Source organism: Dipodomys merriami, unplaced genomic scaffold, assembly GCF_024711535.1.
Source record: "Dipodomys merriami isolate MVZ:Mamm:240054 unplaced genomic scaffold, mDipMer1.0.p SCAF_519, whole genome shotgun sequence".
In the NCBI taxonomy this organism is placed as follows: domain Eukaryota; kingdom Metazoa; phylum Chordata; class Mammalia; order Rodentia; family Heteromyidae; genus Dipodomys; species Dipodomys merriami.
In genome coordinates, this window is record NW_027206090.1 from 209,425 (window position 1) to 231,776 (window position 22,352).

The window sequence follows — 22,352 nt, forward strand, 5'->3', positions numbered from 1 at the left end:
CCTCCCAGGTAGCGGGGAGGCGGGCTGGGGGGGAGGCTAGGCGCTAGTATTGATTGACAGCTGGAGTTTGGGGTGGGGGGAGAAGGGAGGGGAAAAGTCATGCTGTGGGGGGAGCACATTTTGGGGTGTCCCTGAATCACAGAAAGCCCGCCCTCCGGGGTGGGGATGGGGCATCTCCTCCCCTCCCCCTCCCCTGCGCCGACTCCACCCGGGGGAGGCAGGGCCGGGGAGGCCGCAGGGCCCGGCCTCTGCGCTGCCGTTGCTTGGTGACCACGGAGCCCGGGGAGACGAGCTGGTGAGCGGCGCCTTGGGGTGAGCTGGAGACACCTCCATTGTGAGGCCAGAGCAGCCGACGGCCCTCGCCGGCCCCTCCCGGGTGGGGCCCCCAGCTCGAGCTGTGAGGTCTGGGGTCCCGGGGGCAGCATGAGTGGGGGTCCCCTCAGCCCGGGCACCCGCCGGCGGCTCCTCCACGGCCAGGCCGGGCCGCTGCCCGCGCCGCCGCCCAGCTCCGTCGCCATCTACCTCAGCAGCGCGCCCGCAGGTAAGGTGGCCGGGCCAGGCCGGGCGCCAGCCTGCACACCCGCGTCTGCCCATGGCTCGAGGGGACCCTCCAGCCCCTCCCCTGATTCTTTTTTCTTTTTGGTCAGTTGCTGGACTTGAACTCAGGGCCTGGATGCTGCCCTGAAGCTTTTTCACTCAAGGCTGGATGCTCTACCACTTAAGCCACAGTGCCACTTCCAGCTTTTTTTTTTTGTCAGTCATGGGGCTTGAACTCAGGGCCTGCGCGCTGTCCCTCGGCTCTTCAGCTCAAGGCGAGCGCTCTACCCCTTGAGCCACAGCACCACTTCCGGTTTGCTGGTGGTTCATGGGAGATAAGAGTCTCACGGACTTTCCTGCCCGAGCTGGCTTTGAACTGTGATCCCCAGATCTCAGCCTCCTGAGGAAGCTGGGTGGCCAGACTCCCCTGCATGGCAGGGTGGGCTGAGGCAGCTTGCTGGCATGGCTCCGAACCTCCCGGAGCCTCCTGTAACCCCGTCCAAGCTTTTCCTTTCAGACATGGACACCGAGCGAGAGGCCTTGCTGCTCAGTGCCTGCCCCGAAGTGCAAGCCTTCTGCCAGAGGCATGGCCTGGGCTTTGAGGTGAGTGTCTCCTCCCCTCCCCCCATCCCACCCCGCCTTCCTCTTTTGTGCTGGTCCTGGGACTCGAACTCAGGACCTGGGCACTGTCCCTGAGCTTTTGTACGCAAGGCTGGTGCTCTACCACATGAGCCACAGCGCCACTTCCGGTTATCTGGTGGTTACTTGGAAATAAGAGTCTCGTGGACTTTCCTGCCCGAGCTGGCTTTGAACCATGATCCTGATTTCAGCCTCCTGAGTAGCTGGGGTGACAGGCGCGAGCCACGGGCGCCCGGCACCTCTTGAGTCTTCTAAACAAGAGACTTACGTTTTCTTCTTGCAATGGGGCCCTGTGACTCTTCCACGCCCTGCAGCCATGAAAATAGAAATCCTAAGCCAGGCCCCCTCTCACGTCCGGCTTTTTCTGTGTACGCCATGCTGAGGAATCAATTGCTATAGGGTCTCGTGAACTCTTCTGCTGGATTGGCCTCAAACTGAGATCCTCTGGATTTCCGCCTCCTCAGACACGCCCCGTTAGCTTGCTTGCTTTGCTTGTTCCTTTGTTTGGTTGGCAGTGCTGGGATTTGAACTCAAGGCCTCACACAGGATAAACAGGAACTAACCGCCGAGAGCTCTATCACCGGGTCCCAGGCTGTCAGTGGTGATGATGATAAACAGAACCTTCCAGTCACCCCAGCCCCAACCAAACCTGTGTGCTTTTCACCCCCAGGTGGTTGATCTGAGGTGGGGTGTTCGGGAAGCAGATGTCTCAGACCACACCATGACTGAACTCTGCCTGGAGGAACTCAGCCGGTGTCAGGAAACATCCATAGGGCCCACTTTCGTCGTGAGTCTGTCCATCACCACAGGGCGGGCCCATCCCTACCCACCCGCACATCCCCTACCCTGCCCACAGCAGACATTACCAGTCCATCACAGCCCTCTTCCTTCCCTCCATGCTAGCTGGGCCCAGACATTAGAAGTCCAATGCTGATGCAGATAGCAAGCTGTCCAGATTGTTTTTTTGTTTTTGTTTTTGTATCTCTTTTGTCGGTTGGGGGCTTGAACTCAGGGCCTGGGCACTGTCTCTGAGCTTCTTTGCTCAAGGCTGGTGCTCTACCATTAGCCCCCTTCCACATTCCCAGCCCATGATGCAGGCTTGCAAATCCCCTCCTTCACAGTTCTATTTCCAGACTTTTAGATTTAATTTTCCAGTGAAAGATTGGGCTGAATTTCCAAAAGAAGCTGGGCATCGGTGGCTCACAACTATAATCTTGGCTCCTCAGGAGGCTGTGATCTGAAGATCACAGTTCAAAGCCAGACCAGGCAAGGCAGCTTTTGAAACTTTTGTTTGTTTTGTTTGATTTTGTCGGTTGTGTGGCTTGAACTCTGGGCCTGGGCGCTGTCTCTCAACTCTTCAGCTCAAGGCTAGCACTCTACCACTTGAGCCACAGCGCCACTTCCAACTTTTTCTGCTTATGTGATGCTGAGGAGTCGAACCCAGGATCTCATGCATGCAAGGCAGGCACTCTACCCCTGAGCCACCTTCCCAGCACCCACATTTTTTTAAGCCAATCAGTGGGACACACACAGTAATCCCAGCTACACAGGAGGTAAAAATTGGGAGAATCTTGGTTTAAGGCTTGGGCAAAAAAGTTAATGAGACCTCATCTGAATCACTAAGGCCGAGACGGTGGGGGAGACCTGTGATCCCCCTTTCAAAGGAAGCCACGCCTAGGACTGGCTTTACTTCTGACTCTGAGCAACCAGGGAGACCCCATCCAAACTATTTAATTGAGGCTGGAAGGGTTCGAGGTTTGGCTCAAGTAGCAGTGCGCCTGCGCCTGTCAGGGCCTGGTGTTTCAGGGCCCAGCTGCCTTGTGCTTTTCTCTGCCTGAGATTGTGGGGCGCACACGGGGGGGGGGGGGGGGGGGCCAAGGCCCAGGACTGGTGCCCCGCCCCCGGGTCTTCCTGGCCCCCTCCTGAGCCAGGCACCCCGCCTTCCTCCCCACACTCCCAACCGGGGATCTCCCATGACTCCCCGGGCACCTGGCCTGGCGCCCTAGTAACCAGGTCATTAGGCAGCCATCAGCCAGGCGGGCTCATGGGGAGGGGGGGGAAGGAGGGGGGCACGCCCCAAGAGGCTCCTGGGGAGTTGTAATAGTCCCTGCTCAGATCCTGCACACGTGCCAGTGCTGTGTGTGTGTGTGTGTGTGTGTGTGTGTGTGTGTGTGTGTGTGTGTGTGTGTGTGTGTGTGTGTGTGTGGCGGGGGCCTGGGATGGAGCCGCAGCCTTGCGCAGCCAGGCAGGTGCTCTTCCAGTTGAGTCAGGGCTTCCAGGCTTTTTTAGCTTCCTTTCTCTTTTCATGTCTTATTGATGGAACTTAATTTATTAATCTATTTTATTTTATTTAGTCATTTATTTTACTTCCTTGTTTATTTATTATCTGTTGTTGTTGTTGGTCGTGGGCCTTGAACTCTGGGCCTGGGCGCTGTCCCGCTGTCCCTCAGCTCTTCAGCTCTAGGCGAGCACTCTGCCACTTGAGCCACAGCGCCACCTCCAGTTTTCTGGTGGTTTATTAGAGGTAACAGTCTCATGGACTTTCCTGCCCGGGCTGGCTTTGAACCAAGATTCTCAGATCTCAGCCTCCTGAGTCCCTGAGCTGACGGCGGGAGCCGCCGCGCCCAGCTACCTGTGGCCCCGGTCACGGTTTCCCAGCGTTTACCCCTCGCCTGGGATGGGAGCGCGGGCTGCTTTGCCTGTGGTGTTGTGTCCACATGTGTCCGATGTCCCCCCCCCAGGCCCTGCTGGGTGACCGCTACGGCCCCTGCCCTGTCCCGGGGCTGATCGAGGAGCGGGAGTGGGAGGCGCTGGCGGCCTCCCTGCGCGCCCGGCCTCGGGACCTGGAGCTGGTGGCTCGCCGCTTCCAGAGGGACGAGAACGCGGTGCCGCCCACCTGCGTCCTGCAGGAGCCGGACGTGGGCGAGGCCCGGGGGCCCGAGGAGGCCTCGCTGGCCTCTGTCCTCCAGGCCGGTGCGCTGGAGGCCCGGAGGCTGGGCCTCCTCAGCCAGGAGCAGTGGCATCGCTACCATCGCTCAGGTGAGGCTGGGGACGCCCGTGGGCCTCGCTGGGGAAGAGGGTAGCCAAGTGGGCATAGACCCACGGCTGTGGAAAAGGGTTTCAGTGGGGTGTGTGTGTGTGTGTGTGTGTGTGTCTTAGGTTTGAACTCAGGGCCTGGACGCTGTCCCTGAGCTTTTTCGCTCAAGGCTGGTGTTCTACCACTTGGGCCACAGCACCACTTCTGGTTTTTGCTTGTTCATTGGCAATAAGAGTCTCACAGACTTTCCTGCCCAGGCTGGCTTTGAACGGTGATCCTCAGATCTCAGCCTCCTCCTGAGTAGCTAGGATGACAAGCGTGAGCCAGCAGCGTGAGCCCGGCCAAGGGTTGGCTTTGGCATGGTTTCTGTCTCTGACTTGGATTTGGAGCCTGTCTCTAGGGCCTGGTGCGATCAGCCACCGGGAGCTGCAAGCGAACCATGGAGGAGCCCGGAGCGCCTCCAAAAATAACACCCCCATTGCCTTCACAACACGGCCTCCTGGGAGGAGGCCCGCCCTTGGGTCTAGAAAACACCAGCGGTCAGAGCCAGGCCCCATTGCTGTCACTGTCATCCTAGCTCCTCAGGAGGCAGAGATCTGAGGATCACGGTTCAAAGCCAGCCTGGACAGGGAAGTCTGTGAGAATCACCAAAAAGCTGAAGTGGCACTGTGGCTCATGTGGTAGAGCACCAGCCATGAGCAGAAAAAGCTCAGGGAGAGCGCCCAGGCCCAGAGTTCAAGCCCCAGGACACATACACACACACACGCACCCCAGCGTCTCTCCGTGCACCCCGCGCCGGCCGGTGGCCGGTGGTGTCCACTCTCTCCCCTCTGTGGCTCTTGCAGTCCTCGAGTGGGAGCTGGAAGTCGGGGTGCTGCGGCCCGGGGCGGCGGCGCGGGGGGTCACCGTCTTCCTGCGGGAGATCCGGGACCTCGACAAACACATGCTGGACGAGTGCGCGCTCCTGGCGCTGGACCGCCTGCCCGACGGCTGCCCGGACACGGGGGCCCGGGGCCTCCTGCAGCGCCTCAAGGAACGCCTGGCGGAGGCGCACCCCGAAATCCTCCAGGCCCACCCTTTGCCGTGGAGCCGGGACCTGCTGAACCCCAAGAACAAGGCCCATGCCCGCTACCTCCGGGGCCTGGGCGAGCAGTTCGTGGCCAGCGCCCATCACCAGATCCTGGCGGGGCTGGGGGCGCGGGGCGCGGCGCCGCGGGACCAGGCCGGGCTCTTCGAGGAGCTGCGCGTGCACCAGCGGCGCCAGGCCGCCGAGGCCGCGGCGCCCCTGTGCGGCCGGCAGGAGCTGCTGGCCCGGCTGGGGCGGCGGCTGCGGGACGGGGAGCGGCGCGCGCACCCCCCGCTCGTGCTCTTCGGGGCCCCGGGCGTGGGGAAGACCGCCTTGCTGTGCGCGCTGGCGGGCGCCGCGCCGGGGCTGCTGGGCCGCAAGGCGGTCACGGCGCTGCGGGTGCTGGGCGCGTCGTGGAGCAGCGTGGACCCCGGCGCGCTGCCCCGCTCGCTCGCCCTGCAGCTGAGCCTGGCCTTCGGGCTGCCGCCGCCGCCCGGCCCGGTCCTGGCCCGCCGCGGCCGCCTGGCGCAGTTCCTGCAGGCGCTGCTGCACGCCGCGGCCCGCCGGGACTGCGAGTCCCTGGTGCTGGTGCTGGACGGCGTGGACGCGCTGGACGGCCTGGGCCCCGGCCGCGACCCGCTGCCCTGGCTGCCCGCCCGCTGCCCGCCCCGCGTCCACGTCGTGCTGTCCGCCTGCTCCGGGGGCCGGCGGCCGCCGCGGCACGCGCTGGACGCGCTGCGGGCCAAGATCCGGGACGCCGACGCCTTCGTGGAGGTGCCGCCGCTGGCCGCGGGCCCCGGGCAGGACTTGGTGCGCGGCCTGCTGGCGGCCGCCGGGAGGACGCTGAGCCCCGCGCAGCGCGCCGCGCTCTGGGCCTGGCTGCCGGACTGCGGCCACCCCGGCCGGCTGAGGCTGGCCTTCGAGGAGGCCCGCCGCTGGGCCTCCTTCACCGTGCCCGCCCCGCTGGCCAGCACCGCCGAGGAGGCCACGCACCACCTGTGCGCGCGCCTGGAGGACGCGCACGGCCGGCTGCTGGTGTCCCATGTGCTGGGCTACATCGCCGCCTCCCGGTGAGCCTGGGGGTGGGGGAGGGGTGAGAGGGACAGGGGAGGGCAGGAGGGGGAGAGGCGGGGGGGCGGGGGGGGGGTCCCTGATGATTGTTTTTCTGGTGTCGGTCCCAGGGCTTGAACTCAGGGCCCGGGCGCCACCATCTCTGGGCTTATTGATTTGGCTCAAAGCGGGCGCTCTCCCACTTGAACCACAGCTCCACTTCTGGCTTTTTGGCGGTTGCTTAGAGATCAAGGCATCTCATGGAGTTTTCTGCCTGTGCTGGCTTTGAACCGTGGTCCTCTCAAGTGAGACTCCAGAGTAGCCAGGATTTGCAGACGTGAGCCTCCAGGGCCCGGCTTGCTTTTTCTTTTTTTTCCTTTTTATTAGCCTGTTTCAGTGGTACAAAAGGGTTTTGTGGTGATGTTTTTATACGTGTGAACCATGTAACACCCTAATCAAACTCAGCCCCCAGTACTGAACCACGAGCCTCCAGATTTCAGATCTCAGATGTTAGACTCCTGAGTGGCTAAGATTACCACACCGGTACCCAGGCCAAGGGATTTTTTTTTTTTTGGTCAGTCATGGGTCTTGAACTCTGGGCCTGGGTGCTGTCCCTCAGCTCCTCAGCTCAAGGCTAGCGCTCTACTGCTTGAGCCACAGCACCACTTCTGGTTTTCTGGTGGCTCATTGGAGATCAGAATCTCCTGGACTTTCCTGCCCAGGCTGGCTTTGAACCTCGATCCTCAGATTTCAGCCTCCTGAGTAGCTAGGATGGCAGGCGTGAGCCACTGGCACCCAGCCAAAGGATTTCTTTCTTTCTTTTTTGTTTTTTGCTGGTTGTGGGGCCTGAACTCTGGGCCTGGGCGCTGTCTCTCAGCTCTTCAGCTCAAGGCCAGCACTCTATTTCTTGAGCCACAGCGCCACTTCCAGCTTTTTCTGCTTGTGTGCTGCCAAGGACTTGAACCCAGGGCCTCAGGCATGCACGGCCAGCGCTCTACCACTGAGCCGCCTTCCCAGCCTCAAAGGATTTCTTTTAACCCAATTTTTACTTGGAAGTCATTTCACATGTATAGACGGTCTCAGTCATGGGTGGAGGGTCGTCCACAGCTGTGGCTTCCCGGCCTGGGCAGAGCCGCCATTTCCAGACTGTGACAAAGAATCCATCCGTGCTCAGCGCGTGGCAGTGGGTGCCACAGCTGCCGCTTCAGCCAGACACTGGGAGGTATCAGTAAAGGGCTGGAAGGCGGCTCAGGGGTAGAGCGCCAGCCTTGAGCTGAAGAGCTGAGGGACGGTGCCCAGGCCCAGAGTTCAGGCCCCATGTGACCAAAAAGAAAAAAAAAAAGGGTGAGGGAAGGAAGGCACGCTGTATCCCACAGGAATCTGGGGTGTCCCACCCTTTAGCTGGTCCTGGTCAACGCACCCCAGATTTTCTGTTGAACCTGGGTTCCAGGAGTGGCCTAGGTCAGTAGGGAGCACAGGCAGACAAGCAGGAGGAGGAGGAGGAGGAGGAGAAGGGGGGCCAGGGCCCCTCTGGCCTTGGCCCTGGCAGATGCTGGATCTGGGGCGCTGGGAGCCCCAGGCCCGCGGCCCAGCCTCCCGCCCCGCAGGTTCGGGCTGTCGGAGGCGGAGCTGAAGGATGTGCTGTCCCTGGACGATGCGCTGCTGTGCGAGGTGTACCGGGCCTGGACGCCGCCCAGCCGCCGGCTGCTGCGCTTCCCGCCGCTGCTCTGGGTGCGGCTGAGGAGAGACCTGGGCCTCTGCCTGGCCCGGAGGCCCGCGGACGGCGGCCAGCTCCTCACCCTCGCCCACAGGTAGGGGACCCGAAAACCAGACCTCGCCTGGAAGCGGGTCCTGGGGCGATGCCCGTGTGGCGTGCACCCTGAACACAGTGAACGTGGGGCTCGGGGGGCCTGGAAGCTGGGGTGAGCCTAAGGCCCCCAGCATGCCACGCAGGGGCTCTACACCTCGAGCCACAGCTCCAGTCTGGCTTTCTGTTGCTATTCTTATTCTTATTCTTTTTTTTTTTTTTTTGTCGGTCGTGGGGCTTGAACTCTGGGCCTGGGCGCTGTCCCTCAGCTCTCCAGCTCAAGGCGAGCGCTCTACCACTTGAGCTACAGCGCCACTTCCGGTTTTCTGGTGGTTTATTGGAGATAGGAGTCTCACGGTCTTTCCTGCCCGAGCTGGCTTTGAACCGCGATCCTCAGATCTCAGCCTCCTGAGTAGCTAGGATTACAGGCGTGAGCCACCAGCACCCGGCTAGCCACCAGCACCCGGCTTCTTATTCTTCTTCTTCTTCTTCTTCTTATTATTATTGGAGATTAGAGTCTCACGAGTCTTTCCTGCCCAAGCTGGCTTCCAACTGCAATGCTCAGATCTCAGCCTCCTGTGTGGCTGGGATTACAGGCGTGAGCTGCCAGTGCCAGCCCTTGCCCTGTTTTGTTGCTTCCTCCTCTTCTTCTTCCTCCTCCTCCTCCTCCTCCTCCTCCTCCTCCTCCTCCTCCTCCTCCTCCTCCTCCTCCTCCTCCTCCTCCTCCTCCTCCTCCTCCTCCTCCTCCTCCTCCTCCTCCTCCTCCTCCTCCTCCTCCTCCTCCTCCTCTTCTTCTTCTTCTTCTTCTTCTTCTTCTTCTTCTTCTTCTTCTTCTTCTTCTTCTTCTTCTTCTTCTGTCGGTCATGTGCCTGGGCACTGTCCCTCCGCTCTTCAGCTCAAGGCTGGCGCTCCATCACTTGAGCCACAGCACCACTTCCGGTTTTCTAGTGGTTTATTGGAGATAAGAGTCTCATAGACTTTCCTGCCCAGGCTGGCTTTGAACCACAATCTTCATATCTCAGCCTCCTGAGTAGCTGGGCTGACAGGCATGAGCCGTGAGCCACTGGTGCCCAGCTTTTCTTTTTTAAAAGATGGGGATGTGTCTGGCTATCTTGGTCCAGATTGGCTTGGAACTCCAAGATAAGTGACCCTCTTACCTCAACCTCTCGAGTTGCTGGGACTCCAGGCGGGCAGCACTGTGCCCGGCTGTTGGAGAGAAAGCACAGACATGCACTGGGGCTCGAGTTGTGGGAGCAGTGGGCAGAAGCGGGGGGAGGGCCAGGCAGGGAGCTGTGTGGATCGACCTGGCGGCCTCTGACAGCCGGCCCTGTGCCCCCCACCCCGCAGACAGCTGGCTGAGGTGGTGAGCGTGCGCTACCTGTCGGAGCCCGAGAGAGCCCAGAGGCACAGCATCCTGGCTGATTTCTTTTCGGGTGCCTGGAGCCAGGGCACCAAGAAGCTCATCACCCTGCCGCTTGTGGGGGTACCCCTGAGCCTGGACCGCAAGGTGAGTGTGGCAGGGACAGCAGGGGAGTGGGTGTGGGTGTGCCCTCCCTCATTCCCTCCCTCCCTCCCCAGCATCCCCACGGGAAAGGGATAAACAGTCTCTCAAGGGAGCCCGGAACTCCTGGGGGCTGTAGCTCTGGGACTCCTGCCCTCCCCACCTCCCCTGCCCGCCCTTGGTGGTTCAGATGGGGTTGTCCTGTGAACTTTTCGTCTGGGCCGGCCTCAAGTGGCGATCCTCCCCCTTCCCTGCCTCCTCCCAAGTAACTGGGATTACAGGCAGGAGCCACTGCGCCCAGCCTGCCCTAGTTCATTCCTCTTGGTCTCTCCTTTGGTGGTCTGGGTGGGGTGGGGAGACCACCTGAGCCACGCCGGCCCACACTCCTGGTCTGTGCTTACGCTACCATCATCACCACCACCACCACCATCATCATCATCATCATCACCACCACCACCACCATCAGCTCCATCACCACCCTGAAGAGAGGGCCTCCCCATGTAGCCCGGGCCCCTGTGTGCTGTGCGCCTCAGTGCCTGGCACGGCCATTACTCTGTAGTGCTTTCTGCGTATCCTCAGAGGCCAGGCTCCTGGCGCTCCTCGGGCCCGACCCCTCCCCACCGTGGGGCCCGGCCCGCAGCGTCTCTCTCCCTGCAGGTGGCCCCGCAGCCGCTGTGGTTCTCGGACTCCGTGGCCAACGAGCGGCGGCTGCAGGAGCTGCCCCGACACCTGCTGCTGGCGGGCCGCACGCGGGAGCTGCGGCAGGACCTGCTGGGTAGGCCGAGCCGGGCCTGGTGCGGGAGGCATGCGGTGGACGTGGGGGTGGGGCCCGGGACGCTCACCGCACCCCAGGATTATCCGGACTAATGTGGGGGGACCGCGGGAGCCTCATCCAGCATGACAGATGCTCGGTTACCCAAGCAATCTACACATCCACCCACCCGACTATGTGTTCACCCACCCACCCACCCACCTACCTGTCCACCTGTCCACCTGTCCACCCATCCATGTGTCCACCCACCCAACTATGTATCCACCCACCGACCTGTCCGCCCACCCACCCAACTATGTGTCCCTCCACTCACCTATCTGTCCACCTATCCACCCACCTGTCTACCGTCCATCCATCCACCTACCTGTCCACCCACATACCTGTCCACCTGTTCACCCACCCACCTGTCTATCTACCCACCTACTTGCCCACCCACATACCTGTCCACCCACCTGTCCATCCGTACACCCAACTGTCCACCCACCTGAACATTTATCCTTCTATCCATCTATCAATCCACCCCTTTACCTGTCCACCTACCCACCCACCCACCTGCCCACCCACCTGTCCATCTACCACCTGACCTCCCATCCAACCCCCATTCACCACCCATCCATCTCCCTGCCCCCCCTCCCGGAGACCTCTGGCCGTGTCTCCTCCCTGTGGGGAGCAGGTGCAGGGAGTCGCTCTGTACCCCACAAGACCCTGCTCCACCCCTGGAGCTCACCCACCCCTGCAGCCCTGGGGCGCGACCCACGCCCCCGCCATTCGCAGGGAACGTGAGCTGGCTGGTGTGCCGGGCGCTCTCGGGGGGCGCAGAGGCGCTGCTGGACGACTTGGACCTCTGCGCCCAGCACCTCCGCTGCCCCGAGGTCGGCCTGATCCGCGAGGCCGTGCGGCTGAGCCGCCCCGCGCTGGAGCTCCGAGGCACCGGTGAGCTCCTGCGGCCCGCCCCGCCCGGAGCCCACACTCTGCCCTGGCTTCTGGAAACTTCCAGAAGCCCCCAAACCACGTCTTCTCCCCTTTCCCTGCTGAGCCAGTGGGTTTCTTCACAGCAGCAGCTGCTGGAGTTTGGAACTCAAAATGGATTTTGAATTTGGAGGAAAAACTGAGTAGTCATTGAATACAGTTAAAGGCTTTTATTGGTGGCTCAGATCTCCTAAAAAAAAAAAAGAGAGAGAGAATTCTTTTATTTTTTATTGTGAAAATACTGTACAGAGGGGTTACAATTACATGGGCAAGATAATGAGTACATTTCTTATCAAGCATTGTAGCCTCCTCCTTTGTTTCCCCTTCCCATCCCTTGAGAATTCTTTTATTTTTTTGATGATTTAATTGGAGATAAGAGTCTCTCGGACTTTCCTGCCTGGGCCTGGGCTGGCTTTGAACCGTGATCCTCAGATCTCAGCCTCCTGAGCAGCCGGGATGGCAGGCAGGCGGGAGCCGCCAGCACCGGCCATGTGATCATTTTTTGGTGTGGTTTGGTTTTGGGTGCTGCATTAGCTCATAGTCGGCTTGGGGTGACCTCAAGCTGCGATTCTTGGCAGAGAACAAGACCTTGGCACCCCACAGTGTTGGCTGAAATGTGATCACCCCTCGCTGGCGGCGAGAACTTGTTAAAGCCAGCACCCGCACCCCACAATCACCCCTCAGCACCCCAACTCCCAAACCACAGCACCCCAGACATGGCTGAGGTGTAGTGACAAAGGCCACCACCAGAGGGCGCCAGGTGACAGCCCTGTGCTCTCAGAACCTTCTGGAACATATCCCAGCTTGGCAAAGAGAGGCACAACATCCTACAAGAATTGGTGTTCCAGGGCTGGGAAGGTGGCTCAGTGGTAGAGCGCTTGCCTTGCAAGCATGAGGCCCTGGGTTCGATTCCTCAGCACCACATAAGCAGAAAAAGCCAGAAGTGGTGCTGTGGCTCAAGTGGTAGAGCGCTCGCCTTGAGCTGAAGAGCTGAGGGACAGCGCCCAGGCCCAGAGTTCAGGCCCCATGACCGGCAAAAAAAAAAAAAAAAAAAGAATTGGTGTTCCAGCCGAGTGCCAGCTAGCTCGCGTGCTTGCTTCCTCCCTCCCCCCTCCTTTTTCTCTCTTTCTTTCCAGTCCTGGGATTTGAACTCTGGGCCTGGGCACTGTCCCTAAGCTTTTCTTGCTCAAGGCGAGCGCTCCATCGCTTGAGCCACAGCACCACTGCTGGCTTTTTCTGAGTAGTTTATTGGAGATAAGAGTCCCCTGGACTAGGAGAGTCCTAGGCTGGCTTTGAACCGTGAGCCTCCGATCTCAGCCTCCTGAGTAGCTGGGATGACAGGCGCCCAGCTGATCTTGCTTTTGGTTATTGTTGTTTTGAGTCAGGGTCTCACCATATCACCTCCTCTGGCCTCCAACTTGGCATCCTCCTGCCTCAGCCTCCCAAGGGCTGGGATTACAGGTGTACCCCAGGAGGTAGAGAGGAGGCCAGGGAGGAGAATGCAAGGTCCTGGGTGTCAGGACATGCAGGGATTCCGTGGAGGTCTGGGGGGCGGGGTTTGTGTGACACCTAACAAGGGTTCCCTTTTCCCTAGAGAAGAGCACGCTGTACACGGAGCTCCTGGCGCGCCTCCTTTTCTTCTCCAAGTCCCACCCCGCGCTGGTGGGGCAGCTGTGCCAGCAGGCCCAGAGCTGGCTCCGCGCGTGCCCGCACCCCGTGCTGGTGCCCCTGGCCGGCTTCTTGCAGCCCCCTGGAGGCCCCCTGCAGGCCACCCTCACCGGGTGCCACAAGGGTGAGTGGCCCCTACGCTCATGGGGGGGGCTGTGCTGGAGAAAGTCCTGGTCTCTGCCTCCAGGGCAGATACTGCCCCTCCGCCCCACGGATGGGCACAGGGGAGGGGACCTGGGCACTGCCCCTGAGCTTTGGCACTCTACCGTCTGAGCCACAGCTCCATCGCTGGCTTTTTGGTGGTTCATGGGAGATCAGAGTCTCACGGCCTTTCCTGCCCAGGCTGGCTTTGAACTGTGATCCTCAGATCTCAGCCTCCTGAGTAGCTGGGATGGCAGGCGGGAGCCACCGGCGCCCGGCAACAATGCCTTTGGCGACTGTATTAAGGTAAAACCGGTGCGCTTTGGTTTTGCCTGGGACCTCAAGCAGAGGTTGATGAGTGGTTCAAGCTGGTTTGAGCTGGTTCGGGCTGCTGGGAGGGAGACAGGCGGAGCCTGTGGCCTCTGCTCCTCCCACTCCTGCTCCCGCTGTCCAGCAGACACTGCAGCCTCCTCCTCCCCCAGTTCTTGTCTGGTGGATGGGAGAGGTGACATCCACAGATAGGAATTTGTCCCATCATGCCGGGCTCAAGTGACAAAGCGCTAGCCTTGAGCACAAAAGCTCAGAGACGGTGCCCAGGAGCTGAGCCCAACCCCAGGACCAGCACAAAAAAAAGAACAATAATAATAATAATAATAATAATAATAATAATAATAATAATAATAATAGCTTAAACAGAGCAGGTGCCAGTGGCTCATGCTGCCTATAATCAAATGGCTCAAGTGGCAGAATGCCAGCTTTGGGCAAAAAAGCGAAGGGGCAGCACCCATCACCTAGCAAGCAAAAACCAAAACGAACCTCAGCAGAAGAGGGGCTGAGCCGAGCTGGCCAGCCAAGTGAGGTCTGTGCAAGCAGCACAGGAGAGCGAGCCCCATGCAAATGAGGTGTAAGGAATCAGCCAATCAGAGAAGAGCTGTGGCTGCAGTCCTCCATCAGGTCCCTCCCCTCCCAGCCTTGCGCCAGGGTCACCAGCAGAAGAAAGGAACTGGGATGTAAAATGCAAAACCCGGGGTGTGCGTGCGGAGGCCGCGTTCTGTTTGGGGGGCAGGGGGGAGTGAGGCAATTCTCTTTGGGAGCTGCTTTTCTGGGGCCCACACGCAGAGTCTCCCCACTTTACTATTGAACTGTGCAATTTACCCTACCTAGCCAGCACTGCCACCGGCTGCCAGCTTCTTGCTCTTCCTCCCTCCCTCCCTCCCTCATTTCCTCCTTCCCTCCTTCCCTCTCTCCCTCTCTCTCTCTCCTTTCCTTTCCTTTTCTTTTTGTGCAGGACCTGGGGCTTGAACTCAGGGCCTGGGCTTTGTTCCGAGAGCGGTTTTTGTGCAGGTGGGCGCTCTGCTCTCTCGAGTCGCAGCTCCATTTCCTTTCTTTTTGGGGTTGATTGGAGATGAAAGAGCCTCGCGCACTTCCCCAGGGATGGCTTGCTACTGTGATCCTCCGAATCTCAGCTTCCTGAGAATGGCTTGGGATTACAGGTGTGAGCCACCGGCCAGGTTAGGGACTTTGCTGCACGACCGGTGTCTTATTGGTCTGAGCCAGTGTGTCAGTTCTTGGGGGGCTCGGGCTGGCTCTCTAAGCCAGGCCCCTGTTGGGAAGCTTTCCCCCCACTCTGGGTTCAGAAAAAAAAGTGACAAGACCCCAATGTTAGGCCTGAGAAGAAAAACACGGAGGTCCTACCCGGCCCCCCACGCCTCCTCCATGAGGCCTTGACTCCTCCAGGTCGGCAGCGGCCCTGACTTTACAGCCAGCCACTCCCTGAGTGGGGAAACTGAGGCACGGAGCAGACACTCCTTGCTAGTGCCAGGCAGGGGTTATATGTGCCCAAAATATAGGGTGTCCATCCGTCTCCTTGGGGGTCTGCCAAAAGGTGTCAGCGGACAGCTTTTTTGGGGGGGTGGGCAGCACTAAGGTGGGTGTGCGGTGGTTGTTCCTGGGGTGTGGGGGGGCACCCCGGATTCCTGGCCTCCCCAGCCACGGAAGGCCAGGCCTTGGAGAGGAGAACACCCGGGGCAGTGGGGGGCTGGGGGAGTGTGCTGCAGCCCGGCGCCTCGATACAAAATGTCAGCTTGTGGAGGGGGAGGGGGCTGGGGGGGCTGGGGGGAGGGAGCATGACTTGGCAGAATTATTTTTCTGAAGGGATCTGCGCATGTGCCAGGCTGCCATCCCATAATGCCCGTGGCCGGGTGCCTAGCAACCCCTAGGCCCGCCAGGCCTTCCCTTCAGCCAGGGATTTGAAGAAAGGGGCTGTTAGGCTTGGCGAGAAGTCTCGTCCCCTTCCCCACAACCGCACGTGACCCCGAGTCACCCATGGGGGAGGGGGGCTGGGGTCCCGAGTGCCCCCCGCCGTGGCTGTCACCGGGGCCACCATGATGGTCGCGCCTGGCGGTGCTGGGCTCACGTGGCGGGCTGGGCCGGATCCAGGGGTGCTGAGGACCCAGCGCCCTGTGTCTGCTCGCAAGCAGAGCGGCGTGGCTCCCCACTTTTAAATTTCACAGCCAAGCCGCCTGTAAGCTCATCAGGATCGGGGGTCAAGCCAGCCCGATAGGAAAGTCCCTGCGACTCTCCTCTCTGATGAACCAGCAAAAAGCTGGACGTGGAGCTGTGGCTCAAGTGGTAGAGCACGCACCTTGAGGGACGGTGCCCAGGGCCCTGAGTTCAAGACCCAGGATGGGTACAGACACAGAAGGCGGGCTGGAACTCCCCCCCCCCCCGCGGCTGCCCGCGCGTGGCTGGCCTCGAACTCACGCCACCGGCGCTAAACTCCGGGCAGTCATCTGTCTCCGTGGGGCCCTAGGCATCACCGCCGTGGCGTGGAGCCAGGAGCAGCGGCTGCTGGTGCTTGGCACGCACGACGGTGTGGTGGCCGTGTGGCACGTGGAAGAGGAACGCCCGGTCCACTTCCTCCCCGCACACTCAGGTGGGGCTCAGGACACGGGGGGGGGGGAGGGGGGGCTTCACTCCTGGCTCATTCGGTGACTTGAGAGAGAGAGCTGAGCAGAGAACTACCACGGAAAACTCACAGCCCTTCGAAACACATCTCAGCCGGGCGCTGGTGCGCACACCTGTAACGCCAGCCACGTGGGAGGACGGGGTTCTGAGCGGACTGTGTGGGTGGGTCGGCCCTCACCCGGCGTCCACCCATGCCCCGCTGCAGGCGAGGTGTGGTGCGTGCGGGTGTTCGCGCAGGGCACCCGCGCCGTCTCTGCCTCCACGGACCGCACGCTGCGCCTGTGGGGTCTGCTGTCCGGCCAGCAGCAGCTCAGCATCTGGGACGGAGGCTCAGCAAACTCCACCGAGCCCCAGACCCGGAGCCTCCACGTGGACGAAGCAAAGCAAGTCCTGTACTTGGCGTCGGGGTCAAAGGTAACGTGTGCCGGGTCCCTCGGGAAAGGAGGGGGGGGCAAAGAGCTCCCAGACGGAGGCGGGGGCTCCCGCCTGTCATCCCAGCTCCTCAGGGGGCTGAGATCGGAGGCCGGAGGTTCAAAGCCAGCCCCGGAGCAGGGAGTCAGGGAGACTGGCCTCCCCACTGAACCACTGCAAAAGTCAGAGGTGGCGCGTGACTCAAGGGGCAGAGCGCCAGCGCCGAGCACACAAGCTCCTTCCAGACAGCGCCCAGGCCCCGGGTTCCAGCCCGGGGACTGGCATTTGGAAGGGGTGCGTTTGGTGTGTGACGTCTCCTCTTGGCTCCTGGTTAGATCAGCGCGTGGGCGCTGGACACGGCGGCGCTGCTGTTCCGTGTCCTGGGCGAGGCCTCGGACCCCTGGCTGTGCGCGGCCTGGCTGGCGGCCCCCACGCGGCTGCTGACCGTGTCCCAGGCCTGTGTGGTCAGCGTGTGGAGCGCAGCCTCGGGCGCGCTCCAGGGCAAGCAGCGTCTGAGCAGCGTCCGGGGAGAGACCCCCACGTGCGCCGCACCCCTCCACAAGCAGGGCACCGTGGTCGCAGGCTTTAGCAACGGCTCTGTCTCCCTGGTAAGCGGCGTTGTGACCCAGGACGTCAGTATTACCCCATCTCCAGAGCGGGTGCTGTAGCTCACGCCTGTAATCCAGACTCAGGAGGGATCAAGAGGATGGAGAGTTCTAGACCCAAGCTCCACCCCATGACCCACATCCCAACCACATTCCTTCTTCTGTTCCAACCTGGGCCTTTTCTTTTTCGTTTTTGTCGGTGCTGGGGTTTGAACTCAGGGCCTAGGCGCTGTCCCTGAGCTCTTTTGCTCAAGACTAGCACTCTACCACTTGAGCCACAGCGCCATTTCCAGTTTTCTGGTGGTTCATGGGAGATAAGAGTCTCACAGACTTTCCTGTCCAGGCTGGCTTGAACCGCAATCCTCAGATCTCAGCCTCCTGAGTAGCTGGGATGACAGGCGTGAGCCACTGCCGCCTGGCTTCCAGCCTGTTTTTATCTCATGTGGAATGCCAGCACTCCTGGCACAGGCAGATAGTGAATTCTAGAATGTTCTCTGTCTGTCTTTGTGGTGGCGGGTTATATCCCCAGCGACAATAATGTTAACCAATGATGACAGCCTCCATGTTGGTAGGGAAATGTTTGTCCACACAGCTCAGCTTCTGGGTATCACTTTTCATTTAACAGGGGAAACTGAGGCATGGGGGGGCAGGGAAGGGGGAAAGGGATTTGTGCAGCTGGGGGTGGGGGTGGGGAATTAAACACTTGAGCTGTTCACCCTCAGCCTTGACAGCCAGCCTTGTCTCTGCCCAGATTTCCTCGAAGGGAGACAGATTGCTGGAGAAGCTTCCAAAAGCTGTGGGCTTGGTAGAAGTGTCGGAAGACGGATCTCTCCTGGCTGCAGGTGGCATGGAGGAGCACTGGGTGCTGGGGTGCCCGCCTGTGGCTTTGGGAAATTATCGGCTCCCCGCTTAGCTAGGGGTCCCCCCCAAATCTCCACAGCTGCAGGACAGACGTCATGTCCACAGCAGGGGAGGTCAGAGTCTCACGGACTTTCCTACCCAGGCTGGCTTTGAACCGAGATCCTCAGATCTCAGCCTCCTGAGTAGCCAGGCGTGAGCCACTGGGCTGGGCTCATCTTTGGAATCTGAGCTAAACCGTAAACAGCTTACACTTTGCATAAACCTCAGTTTACCTCCAGGCTCCCGGGAAGTTTTGGGTGGGATCAGCTCACACCCTGGATGGATCTGAATTCCCAGGAAGCCAGGGCTGGCTGGCCTGGCCTGGAAACTCCGAGCCTTTTCACCCGCACACTTGCACACCGTCCCCCCCCCCACACTTGATCCCTTCCTTCCGACCGTGTTCATGGCTCACAATACCCGAAGCCCTCACCTCGTGAAGAAGAGAGTTTTTGTGTGTTTTCTTAAATTACTTTTTAACATTCAGTTTAAATTACTTCTTAAGTTCGTTTTTTTAACTCGCTTTCTCCTGGCGTGGGAAGTCCCGCGCGGTGTGACCGGGTCCGTGCTGCTGCTGCAGGTTTCGGGAAATCTGTGCGGATCTTTCTGGCCAACGCCCAGGGTTTCCAGCGATTCCTGGCTACCGACCTGCAACACGAGGACGCGGTTGAGACAGCTGTTTTTGGTCCTAAGAATAACCTGATTGTCACTGCATCACGTGACGCCCTCATTCAGGTGAGGGTTGATCCAGGACCTCCATCCCACCTTCCTCCCCCCCATCCCTGCTCTGGAAGAAAAACAGATTCTTCAATATTCTTTGGCCCGATGGCACAAAAAGCCACAAAGCTGAGCTGGGGCCAGACAGCAGCTGGGTGGGAGAGTAGCTGGGATTACAGGCGTGAGCCACGGTGCCTGCCGCCCCTCTGGTCTGCGTCCTCAGGTGTGGAGCCTGTCGGAGCAGGGCACGCTGCTGGGCCTCCTGGACGGTGTGGGGGCGCCGCTGGGCACGCTGGTCCGGGCGGGGGCGCTGGTGGTCGGGGCCTCGCGGTGGTCTTCCACCTTCAGGGCCTGGGACGTCAGCCGGGCCCGCCAGCGCGGGGCCTGCGCCCCCTTCCCGGACCGCACGGGGCTCACGGCCGTGTCTCACAACGGAAGCTACGTCTACTTCCCCGGAGTCGGCGAGAAAAACCAGGTCACCATCTGGGACCTGGCGGAGGGTGGGTACCTGGTGCCCGGGGATGTCGGAATTCCAAGCAGGGCGGGCGCCCGTCCCCAATGCGCATCCACCACAATGGGGCCCGCATCCAACATCTGGACAGCCTGACCCGCACCAGGGTCCTGGGTCACCGCCCCCTGCTGTGACCGGATGCGGGTGGGCGGACCACACAACTCCGGGGTCTTTCAACGATCACTGCTATTGTTACTATGATTATTTTTGTTGGTGATGGGGCTCCAACTTGGGCCCTGGGGCGCTGTCCCTGAGCTCTTTTGCTCAGGACTGGTGCTCGACCACTTGAGCCGCTGCCCCCCTTCGGGCTTTTTCTGCTTCTGTGGTGCTGAGGAATGGAACCCAGGGCCTCATGCATGCGAGGCGAGCGCTCCACCACTGAGCCACCTTCCCAGCCCCGAGATTCGCATCTCCGACTAATCACAAAAGAAGCAGGAAGTAGAGCTGTGGCTCAAAACCAAATTACGAGGAATTCAGTAAGGAATCGGAAGCTCAGAGGGGGTTGGGGCGTGTCCCTCCAGAGTGGGGCGCTGCACCCCAGCTCCCTGGGAACCCCCAAAAAACAAGTCCCGGGAGCAGGTGGCTCAGCGAAGCTGTGTTGTCTGTCTCTGGGGCTAGGCGCGGCGCGCGGCGCGCTGGACACGTCCAGTGAGGTCCGGTGTCTGGAGGTGGCCGAGCAAACCAAGCTCCTATTCGCTGGGCTGCTTTCGGGGGCCGTGCTGGTGTTCCCCCTCAACTCCACGCTGGATGTCCTGTGCATCCCGCCGCCCGAGGCCCGGAAGGCCGTCAACTGCATGGCGCTGAGCAAGGAGGAGGAGCGGCTGGCCGTGGCCTACGACAACATGGTCCTGGTGCTGGGCGTGGGGCCCGGGGACCCCTGCCCGGTCGTCGATGGCCCCACGTTCACCTTCTACACCCAGCTCCCCGACACCATCGCCACCGTGGCCGTGCTGGCCGACTGCCGCGTGGCCTACGGCATGACCCACGGCGACCTCTTCCTATACGAGTGTGCCAGCTCCAAAGTGTGCCCGCTGGAGGCCCACGCCAGTAGAGTCTCGTGCGTGGAGGTCAGCCACGGGGGGCAGCTGGCAGTCAGCGGCTCCGAGGAAGGCCTGCTGTGTCTGTGGGACTTGGGCACCTGCCAGTGCAAACTCGAGATGAGTTACATGGTGCGTGGACCACCACGCCTCAGTCCTGAGGACGCGGGGTTACATCGGCGGGGACAAACCAACAGCTGGTGCTTTATTTCATTTTTAGTCAGTTATAGGGCTTGAACTCAGGGCCTGGCACTATCTCTGAGCTCTGTTTTGCTAGTGCTCTACCACTTGGAGCCGCAGTTCCATTTCTGGTTTCCTGGGGGTACAGGATTGGAGATAAGAGCCTCCCAGACCTTCCTGCTCAGGCTGGCTTTGAACTGTGATCTTCAGCTACAGCCTCCTGAGTTGCTGGGATTACAGGTGTGCGTGGCTGGCACCAGGCCCAGCTGGTGCATATTAAATACCAGAATAGGGACATAAGATAAGGTAAGAGATACACTGACCTATGTTCCAGGGGACAGAGGAAATCAATCAGCTGAGCATGGTGGCATCCAGTGTAATCCCAGCAAGGATCATGAATTTTAGTCTAGCCACAGAGCCAGACCCTGTCTAAGACAAAAAGAGAAAAAACAGTGCTATTATTTTTAATCTACTTCTGGGTCCTGGGTCTCCTTTGGCCAGTGTTTCTGGGGGTGCAGTCGGGATGCTGGGGTGTGTTCTCCACAGGGCTCCATCATCAGGGGTGTCCAGTGCGTGTGCTTCTCCCAAGACGACAAATACCTGTTCTCAGCGTGGAGGGACGGCTCAGTCCTCGTGTGGAGAGCACTGGATGGTGAGTCCATGGTCTTCCACCGTGTTCTTTCTTCACTCGCTGGTCTTGGAGGATGCAGCTGGGTGGCTTCTAGCAGAGATTATAGGTATGGGCCACTGTGGCCGGCTGCTGGCCTTCTCATGAGTCCTCTGCGGGTCACTCCACAGGCTCTCTGCTGGCAGTCCAGTTCGTCCACGCCGTGGTGAACAGGATCATCCCCACGGCCAACGGTTTCCTGGCTCCCACCAGGCAGGGCCGGCTCATCCGGATGCGGTTCCAGTGTCCAGCGGCCAGCGCCTCGCCGCAGGATGCCCTGCAGAACTTCCAGAAGGCCGTGTGGATGGTGAAGACCAGGAGGAGAGAAGAGCTGGCGGCTGGTGCGGGATCAGCCCAGGACCCCGGCTCAGAGGCCCCGGAGAACGAAACGAACCCCAACAAGCGCTCACAAGTGTGCCTGCTGCTGTAGCCAGCGCCCCCCTCCACTTCCTGCTCTCTGAACGGTTTATCGGAGATAAGAGTCTCATGGACTTTCTTGCCCTGGTTGGCTTTGAACCATGATCATCAGATCTCAGCCTCCTGAGTAGCTAGGATGACAGGCGTGAGCCACTGGCGCCGGTATTGTGTTCTTTTGTCTTTCTGCGTCTGGCTCCTTTTACTTAAGAATGTGCCTTCTAGTTCCTTCCATTGTGCTATACGTGACAGGATTTCATTCTTTTTAATAGCTGAATAATATTCCATCGCATATATACCTGCATTTTCTTTTTTCCATGCATCCATGGCTTAGCACTTAGCCTGATCTTTTTTTTTTTGGGGGGGGGTTATGGGGCTTGAACTCAGGGCCTGGGCACTCACTGTTCCTGAGCTTTTGTTGTTCCAGGCTAGCACTCTACCACTGGAGCCACAGCACCATTTCTGGCACTTTCTGCTTATGTGGTGCTGAGGAATTGAACCCAGGGCTTTAAGCACTCTACCACTGAGCCACCTTCCCAGCCCCAAAGCAGTGGTTTTCAAAGTGCTGTGACCTTTAACTTTAGGATTCTTGGCTTGTCTCCATTTGATCAGAAGCCACTGGGGGGAAAACAAGTTTGTGGTTATCTCTTCTCTGGGAATCAGAAAAGCTTTCTGTTGAGAATGTTGGCCTTGGTCTCCTCCACAGCTCCCGGGAGAACACACTTGTCTGGCAGGGTCACACTGAGGCAGCTTTGGTGC

At 60.2% G+C, this 22,352-nt stretch overlaps 1 protein-coding gene across 2 annotated transcripts; it reads left to right on the forward strand.

The window, feature by feature from the left end:
• The first annotated feature begins 1,056 nt into the window (after positions 1-1,056).
• Positions 1,057-21,609, forward strand: LOC138810987 (NACHT domain- and WD repeat-containing protein 1-like). Of its 2 annotated transcripts, none has more exons than XM_069998437.1 (18): positions 1,057-1,140; positions 1,847-1,963; positions 3,918-4,215; positions 5,059-6,349; positions 7,937-8,140; positions 9,484-9,643; positions 10,295-10,412; positions 11,184-11,342; positions 12,973-13,170; positions 16,000-16,122; positions 16,360-16,568; positions 16,901-17,173; positions 17,922-18,012; positions 18,648-18,804; positions 19,136-19,284; positions 19,914-20,464; positions 21,059-21,164; positions 21,311-21,609. In XM_069998437.1, exons 1-18 carry the CDS (start codon positions 1,057-1,059, stop codon positions 21,607-21,609), a joined length of 4,587 nt encoding a protein of 1,528 aa, XP_069854538.1. The 2 variants fall into 2 exon arrangements, with proteins under 2 accessions (XP_069854538.1, XP_069854537.1); XM_069998436.1 differs by having other exon boundaries at positions 18,648-18,802; positions 19,008-19,284.
• The last annotated feature ends 743 nt before the right edge of the window (positions 21,610-22,352 follow it).